Source organism: Berghia stephanieae, chromosome 12 (genome assembly GCF_034508935.2).
Source record: "Berghia stephanieae isolate SIO BIC M18660-M18661 chromosome 12, UCSD_Bste_1.3, whole genome shotgun sequence".
In the NCBI taxonomy this organism is placed as follows: domain Eukaryota; kingdom Metazoa; phylum Mollusca; class Gastropoda; order Nudibranchia; family Aeolidiidae; genus Berghia; species Berghia stephanieae.
Window position 1 is genome coordinate 41,953,079 of NC_088371.1, and position 9,385 is coordinate 41,962,463.

The 9,385-nt window shown below is 39.8% G+C and overlaps 1 protein-coding gene and 1 long non-coding RNA gene across 3 annotated transcripts in view; one reads left to right on the forward strand and one right to left on the reverse strand.

Annotated features, from left to right (window-relative positions):
* The first annotated feature begins 4,220 nt into the window (after positions 1-4,220).
* The window catches only part of LOC144958091 (uncharacterized), an 8,910-nt gene continuing 3,745 nt past the window's right edge, over positions 4,221-9,385 (forward strand). The window contains exon 1 of the long non-coding RNA XR_013642332.1: positions 4,221-4,241. This is a non-coding gene — a long non-coding RNA (uncharacterized LOC144958091). The remainder of the gene's footprint in view (positions 4,242-9,385) is intronic.
* LOC144958088 (macrophage mannose receptor 1-like) overlaps positions 6,644-9,385 on the reverse strand; it is a 6,432-nt gene continuing 3,690 nt past the window's right edge. For both annotated transcript variants that reach the window (XM_078889725.1, XM_078889726.1), the window contains exon 3: positions 6,644-9,385. This exon is cut by the window's right edge and continues 1,624 nt beyond it. In XM_078889725.1, coding sequence (XP_078745851.1) covers positions 6,814-9,385 — 2,572 coding nt within the window. In that variant the 3' untranslated portion in view covers positions 6,644-6,813.

A 9,385-nucleotide genomic window follows, 5' to 3' on the forward strand; every position in this document is an offset into this window, starting at 1 on the left:
GGCAGAGAAAAAGAGAGGTAGAGAGATGAATTTCGTTCATTGTGCAAGTATTAAAAAAGGAATTAAGTTCCTAACGTACTTACCGGCTGGCATTTAGCCCTTGTGCTATACAAAGTCTCACCGTCAACTTCAACGGTGGCAACCAGGATTAAGGCAGTCGTATACTTTTTCCGGATAGAGAGAAAAGTTAAAATGTGAATGAAAGATAACAATTGCCTCACATCTCGTTTCTCATGTTAAGTGTTGCCGTTAGTTTGTGACCCCTTGTAAATTGCTTTGAGCACGTTTAGTAGATATAAAGCTTTATAAAGGCTCATGTTTTTTTACCAAGATAATAAGATATACTTTATTCATCCAAAAAAATGAAAATTCGTTTACAGGCGTGGCCTGCATGAAAATGGATCAACACCAAGTTGAAAATCTATGGCGACAATGTATACATATATAATATATGCAAATGTACAAAAATGTAAAAATATACAATAAAGAACCAATAGCAACACTTTTTATATTAATTTGATAAATTGAGATAGGCCATACCTCTGGCCTTTAGTCCGAACTTGTGTGTGTATATTTAAAAGATAATATTTAATTTAAATCACAGTTGCGCGTTAAAATTCGAACACCATGTGGAAAAAATGAATTAAGGTGACGTGTTGTCTTTATTTTTATAGATATAAGGACGATCAATCCCCCCCCCCCCTCCTCCCCCACTCCGCCTGAAAAAAAGCAAACTCTGGTTTATCTCATACAAATGTCAAGGGGAATAACCCTTCAACAACACAATCATAAATTGTTTATCTTATTTGTTGTCTCCATGTAATATGCTCAGAGAGACACCTGGTGCCTTGTCAAAGATGGCTCCAACCCAACAGCATCTATAGCCACCTTTCACAATGCAACAGGCAAACGATGATCTAAACGTGAGGAAAGGCAGATTGAGAATGAAAAAAAAATGTCGGGAGAGTTTAGACGCTATAATCCTTCGCCACATTGGCTAATTGAGCGATGAGTGACAGTCTAGTTCTGATCATTGGTTTGCGTGCAGCAGCAGCTTCTTATAGCGTTACACTACTTTGTTATGATAATATATTCAGCCAGTTAATTCTTCGCCGCTTTTGTGTGGTCACATCGCAACGCTCGACTAGATGCTCTGTGGTCGCGGCTCTTTGCCAAAACGCGTACATATGAGACGCGTGGAAATTCCCCACTGATGAAGTGACGCTGACATAAGACAGGTTCTCGATTGAAGTCGATTCCCCGCCACCCAGCGCCTCTTCTTGCTGATACAGAAGCCTGGAAACTTCTCTCCCAGTTTCGAGGAGACTACGTCCCCGCCCCCTCGAGAGATTGAATTCGTCCAAACCGACTTCCATCTCGTATGCCCAATCTTGTCCGAAGTAAGAAAGTCAAAGTACAAGGTTTGCCCGGACTTAATTTTGAATTGAAACAGGGCTGCTTCTATTCTCTATTTTGTTTGGTAGCATCCTCATTGAGTAAACTCTCGAAACGGGTCCACGACTTAAATTTATTAAAGAATGCCTAGCCATTCGCCTGATTGATATAATCTAATAAATGTAACCTCTGACAAGCAAAAAGAATGGTATGAACGAAACTGTCTTTATCATGCACTACAGTTTTGTTACAACCAGGAGTAAAAGTTTTGTCATTGAGTAGTACCAGGGCCTTCTAAAAATAGTATCGGGCCTGTCCAACCGAATTGCGCGAGTTCTCTGCTGGGCTTAAAATTTAAAACCCCGCGATATTTGATTGTCAACAAAGTTTGTGTGTACACATTACACACTACACACCACAGTTACGCTGGATTACCTGTTGATACAATGAATTTATCGCGTTTGTTATTATTTCTGTTCATGGATATATATTCATTGTGATTGCCAATCCCACCATGATGTTTGTTGTGTGTATCTTTTAAAATCTAATTTAGCAATTGAAAAATAATTTAAAGGTAATTTAAAAACTATAGTGTCATCTAAGCCATCATCTGTCGTCGAGCGAAACCTTGAACTGTTGCCTTGAGTCAAAACAAAACCGGATGATCTTGTACTTGTACACACCAAAATGAAATTGTCATTGATAGTCTATTCAGTGATTCCAAAACTCCGGTTTCACCTGAAAAAAACTCTGGTCTGGAGCAAAAAATTCCGGGTTCCGGGCAACTTCCGTCAAATTCCGGTGAGGTCAAATTCTTCCAAGGACCCCCCCCCCCCCCCCCCCTTCCAACCACCACATCATCATCACTGCCACTAGAATTATAACCATCATCACTATCACTACTACCGCAACCACCACCACATCATCATCACTACCACTACTACTACAACCACCACCACATCATCATCACTACCACTACCACAACTACCATCACTATTACAACCACCACCACCACATCATCATCACTACTACAACCACCACCACCACATCATCATCACTACCTCTACTACTACAACCACGACACCACATTATCACTACCACTACTACTACCCCACCACCGCCACATCATCATCACTACCACTACTACTACAATCACCACCACCACATCATCATCACTACCACTACTACTACAACTACCACCAACACCACATCATCACTACCACTACTACTACAACCACTACCACCACCATATCATCATTACCACTACTACTACAACCACCACCACTACATCATCACCACCACTACTACTGCAACAACCACCACCACTACATCATCATCGCTGCAACTACCACTACTATTACAACCACCACTAGCATATCATCATCACTACCACTACTACTACAACCACCACCACCACATCGTCATTACCACTACTACTACAAGCACCACCACCACATCATCATTACAACTACTACTACAACCACTACCACCACATCATTACTAACACTACTACTACAACCACTACCACCACATCATCACTACAACTGCTACTACAACCACCACATCATCATCACTACCACTAATACTACTACAACAGCTACCACATCATCATCACTACCACCACTACTACAACCACCACCTCATCTTCATCACTACCACCACCACCACATCATCATCATCACTACCACTGCTACTACAACCACCACCACCACCACATCATCATTACTACCACTACTACTACAACAACAACAACCACTATCACATCTTCATCATCACTACCACTATTTCTACAACCACCAACACCACATCATCCTCACTACCACCAGTACTACAATCTCTACCATTTGATTTTGGTGCTTTACTTCATCATAGTATAATTCTAATCAGTTATCTATTTAGAAGTATACAAAACGTAAACACAATGACAAATACCATTCCAATTCCTTTTTCTTGTGTGCGGAAATTCCTCTTTCGGCATTGAAATTCCTACGAGTGGTGTCTGAAACTCCTCTGAGCCAAATTTAAAATTGGCGTCTCTGTCTATTTATCTTAATTCTTAAAAAAAGCTCACCTCTCAATCAACATCAACATCATCTTGCTAGAAATTGTAAGTTACCATATTTAACACCATCAATACAATTCTCCTTCTCATCTCCTCCTTTTCATCAACCTCCATCCCCTTCACCTCATCATCATCATCATCATCATCATCATCATCATCATCATCATCATCATCATCATCATCATCATCATCAGATACCCCCCTCCAAAATTCTAACCATTCATTTAATCACGGTATTAATCAAAGTTGCATCATTCATTTTTTCATCATCAAATTAATCGGCAATGACTGTATTACCGTTATGAAGTGAAAATATTGAAATATCACTTGCCTCCTTACTTTCTCCGCCTCCTCCTCATCCCCCCCCCCCTCCATCCCCTCTTCTTCTTTCCATTTGATTTCTTTTTTGGTCCGGCATAACTAAATGGAAGATAGAGGGGGAGATGAACTATAAAAGACTGCGAAGAGAGAGAGAGAGAGAGAGAGAGAGAGAGAGAGAGTGAGAGTGAGAGAGAGCGAGAGAGAGAGAGAGAGAGAGAGAGAGAGAAACGAACATTTACTAAACGATATATATATATATATATATATATATATATATATATATATATAAGAAAGAGAGAGAGAGAGAGAGAGAGAGAGAGAGAGAGAGAGAGTTGGTTCGATTGGTAGTCTGTGCGCAGAACTAAGCCCAGCAGAGAAAGTGGGTCATGCGCGGTGGCTCTGCCTATCTCTTTTGGTCGCCTCGAGTAGTACGGTTAAGGCTATTGTATTCGTTACACATTAGGTACGGTGTGTATTTATAGTCAGCAATCAAACTTTCGTCATTCTTTGTTTAAACTGGCGTTGGTCAAAACTACTTTGTTTTCTCTCGCTTCGTTCAATTTGCTGAATTTTTAAATGTTATATATTTAATTAAGTGAAATTGTGCTTACCATTGTTGACATACCGGAATTTAATACTTAAATGTTATATATTTAATTAAGTGAAAGTGTGCTTACCATTGTTGACATACCGGAAATTAATACTTAAATGTTATATATTTAATTAAGTGAAAGTGTGCTTATCATTGTTGACATACCGGAATTTAAATTTAATTCGTCTTTCGTTGTTTCAACCCGCATTGGTCCCGACCGCTTTTTTTCTCTCGCTTCGTTCAATTTGCTGGAATTTTTAGATGTTATATAATTAATTAAGTGGAAGTGTGCTTATCATTGGTGACATTCCGGAATTTAGTTTACCATTTCTTTATCTGATTAGTTATTTATTTAGCACCGCATTTAAGGCAAGATAATGCAATCTTCATCATCATCATTATTGTCATCACATATCATTGTCATCATTGTCATCACCATCATCATTTCTCCCTTCCCCAAACTTTTATTATCTCCCAAACATAGTATCTTTATCATTCTATGACCTACCCCCATCCTTCTCCAACATTTTTTCCTGTTATCAATTTTTTGCTCCCTATAACATTATCACGACTCCCTTCATCATCTACTATCTAATACTAACACTTGACACTACTACTACAACAACAAAAACAACAACTACTACTGCTACTACAACTACAACTACTACTACTACTACTACTACTACTACTACTACTACTACTACTACTACTACTACTACTACTACTACTACTACTACTACCACACCACACACCACACTACTACTACTACTACTACTACTACTACTACTACTACTACTACTACTACTACTACTACTACTACTACTACTACTTCTACTACTACTACTACTCAGTGACGCCAACAATAAATTTGGCTCACAAGAAATACTGTGGTAGTGATGACGGTGTGCTGTTGGAAGTTGTAGTAGTAGTGATAGTGATGATGATGTGGTGGGTTGTGGTTTTAATAGTGGTAATGATGATGATGAATTGATGGTGGTGCAGTAGCAGTGGTAGTGATATTGATGTGGTGGTGGTGGTTTTTTGTAGTAGAGGTAATGATGATGATGATGTGGTGGTGGTGTTGCTGCTGGTGGTGGTGGTAGTAGTGGTAGTGATGATGATATGATGGGTTGTGGTTTTAATAGTGGTAATGATGATGATGAATTGATGGTGGTGCAGTAGCAGTGGTAGTGATATTGATGTGGTGGTGGTGGTTTTTTGTAGTAGAGGTAATGATGATGATGATGTGGTGGTGGTGTTGCTGCTGGTGGTGGTGGTAGTAGTGGTAGTGATGATGATGCGGTGGTGGTGGTGTTGGTGGTGGTGGTGTTGTAGGTGGTGGTGGTGGTAGTAGTGGTAATGATGATGATGTGCTGGTAGTGGTTGTAGTATTGGTAGTGATGATGATGTGGTGGTGGTGGTTGTAGTGGTAATGATGATGATGTGGTGGTGGTGGTGGATGTAGTAGTAGTGGTAGTGATGATGATGTGGTGGTCGTGGTGGTGGTGGATGAAGTTCGATTCCCAGACGACGATGGATGGTTCTCGGGACATTTTATAATTTCCTGTATTTTATAACTGTATTGTCCTGTTCTGTCACTTTAACATCTCTTTTGATTTTTCATCTGTGAAATGAAAATATCAAAGCGACAGTCAGAGACTTGACACTGGTGTGAGATATATAACAGATATATATATATATATATATATATATATATATATATATATATATATATATATATATATATATATAGATATATATATAATGCATAATTGAGCTTTTATATAGCGCAATATCCACTAAACGTGCTCAAAGCGCTTTACAGAGGGTCCCTGACCACAGCAACACGTAACATGTAGAACGAGGCATGGTGTCTGTTAGGCGATATTATATTTTTTTTCCAATAACGATAACACCTATGGTGAGAGAACGCGAGTAAAGAGGCGTTTCAAAGGACTCACAATGCGCCGAGTGAGGTTCGAACCCAGGACCTTCCGATCCGATACGAGTGTCATACCACATGACCACACAGCGGCAAAAAGATAAAATCTCAAAAGGTGCATATGAAACAGTGTCAGACAAAGCGGAAAGAAAACAAAACACAGGGAAAATATCGCCCCAAGCAAATCGTTTTCGAAGCAGCGGTTTCGTTTTTATATATATATATATATATATATATATATATATATATATATATATATATATATATATATATATATATATATATATATATATATATATTACTCATAGCAATGAATTCATTCACTACTAAGTTGATTTGAATAGGTAATGCGTGTTTAGTGTCTTAAACAAAGACACAACGACGGGTCCCAGAACTTTATTTATAATCACAGTCACACATTCGATCACTGATTACAGTCAAACACGCTTGCTATTGATTACAAAATGAGAATGTGTACGCCATTAAGCGATAAACACACAATTATTGTATTGATCTTGAGTCTGGCAATGATGAAATATCTTGCATAGGATTATCAAACCTCCTAGGCGAATTTCTTTGGCCTTTACTGATTATTCTGATGACCAAAAATGCTATTATGAAGAAAATGGATACGAAAACTATACCTCCTACAGCTATGCCAGCCACTTCTCCTGGACTTACACCCCTTTTTCTCTCAATTTTTGGTGTAGCCATTTGTGCAATTGGGATTTGCTTCATTTTACAAACATACCCAAGCTTTTTGAAACAATCGATAACTGTCCATGCCCCATTCACCCATTGAGCCAAAACGCAGGCTTGGCTTTCAACGGGATTCCCATCAGGAGAAGAGTCGGAATCCCAGGAGAAATATTCTGCCTCTGAATCATCAGACCATCGAAACCCACCACTTCCTGTTATGTGCAGTCCAATCCAAGTATCTGCTCTTTCTGTGGCAGCAAGCGAGGCTACAAATTTTTGTTCATCTGAGTCATGAATTGACACTAGATCGCTTCCCATAATGTCGCATGCAAAATTGGCTCCTGGCCATGACTTGAGATCATCTGCTTCAACATAATAGCAGTTTTCCCCAAATTGTGTCCATTTCTCGTTTGGACATTTCCCTGGCACAATGGCAGTTGGAGCTGGTGAGGAATCTTTCTTTATTTCACATACAAATGGTAACGTCATTGAGCAGGACTTGGTGCTCCATGCTGATCCTAATCTATGAGAAACGCAGCTCTTTGAATCTGACGAATTGGGTTGGTCTGTATCCCAGGAGGTGTAAACGACAGGCCAACCATCAGTCCATATATATGTATTCTGTCCAGACTTTTTAGATAAGCCAATCCACAAATCGTCTCGAATATGCTGAGAATAAGTCATAACTTCTATGAAAGCTATTTCGTATCTTCCCTGGATGCAGGCTAGGTGTCCGCCATCTTGGACACATTTTTCTTCACTCTCTTTCCACGTCTTTGGTGTCGATATGTACTTATAACAACTATTTCGGTATCTTTGGTAGCCATTCGAGCAACCGGTAGTGTTAGGCTTGTTATGGGGAAATGTGATGTCTTTTCTATATTCACAAATATATGCAAGTTTTTCATTACAATCAACATTAGCCCAGTCACCAGCAGCTTTCGGTTTGATGATTAAATCTACACATTTACCTCCCTTGCTTGTTTCTATTGGTTGACTCGGCCCCCAGTGTACGTAGTCTTTTCTTGTATTGTCAACCCACACAAAATCTTCCTGATGCACTCTCCAATAATATTTTGCCTTTAGTCCAATCCACGCAGGTACCTTAAGTTCAGATACCAATGTTGTTACAAATTGTTCATCTAAACTTGAATGAATTGAAGCCAGTCGGGAGTTTGGTCTCACTGCCTTGCAAGCATCACCAGCGTCTTGAAAAGATTTTCTATCTGCCAGTCCCAATCCCCCCACGTGGAAACAACGGGTAGTTCCTGGTACGCCAAAGAACTGATCTGGGCATCCTCCAGCGGGAGGCACTGTCTCAGTTAAAGACATTGGGCTAAAGTTGCCTGTTATTTTCTTACATATGTAAGGTAGAGCCGAGTGGCATGACTTGTCAGTCCAGGCTCCAATAAACTTCAATCGCACACATCTCTCTCCTCCATTACCATCATCCGGTTGTCCAGGAAGCCAGGAAAAGAAGAATGCAGGCGACCCATCAGTCCACTTGTAAACGTCACCGTCTAAAATATTTAATCCTATCCAAAAATAGTTTTTATGAAAACCGTGTATAGCCTCCATTCTATTAATCAAAGAAGCAATGAATTCATTCTCCTCGTGGTTTCTGATGCTAACCAAGTCAGCACCTTCTGTGCGACAGGCATCTCGTGATTCAAACCAGGTTTTCCGCTCATTAGCATTCTGAGTGCTGCTTAGTCTATAACAGTGACCTTGAAAAACTGTCCAAGAATCATCGCCACACAAAGCAGCCACTGTTGGTGCAACAGTTGGTTTTGAGACTGTGGTATAAGTAACTCCACCTCTTGGTGCTTGGCAGATGTATCCAAGAGTGTCATAGCAATTGTAATCATCCCAATTGTTGCTCATAACGCTCCAAATAACACAATCTTCACTGCCAAGGAAATTTCTAGGTTCTCCAGGTGCCCAATTTGTGTAGTTAAGTGGTTGATTATCAGTCCATTTGTAGACGCCCTCACTATCCCTGTCATTCAATCCTATCCATAAACGTATATTAGAGCTGTATTTTAAATTAATGAGTTGTTTAAGTTCAGATGATATGTCTGAGCTCGTCATTGATGCTAAAGTTCCATTTGTTACTAGAGATTCACAATAAGACTTTGCTTCTATCCAGTTCTTTTCTTCAAACGGACTTGACGTGAGATAAGCTCTGAAACACATATTACCAATTCCAACCCAGTCATCGGGGCAAGGAAGTAGGGGTGGTGTCACCGACATGGTACTTGGCGCCCCAGTTGTGAAACCGGGTCTAGGGTATTCACAGATAAAAGGCATTTCAATGGAACAGGAGTAGCTATGCCAGAGGCCAACAAACCCGTTGTCTTTATTGATCCCAACA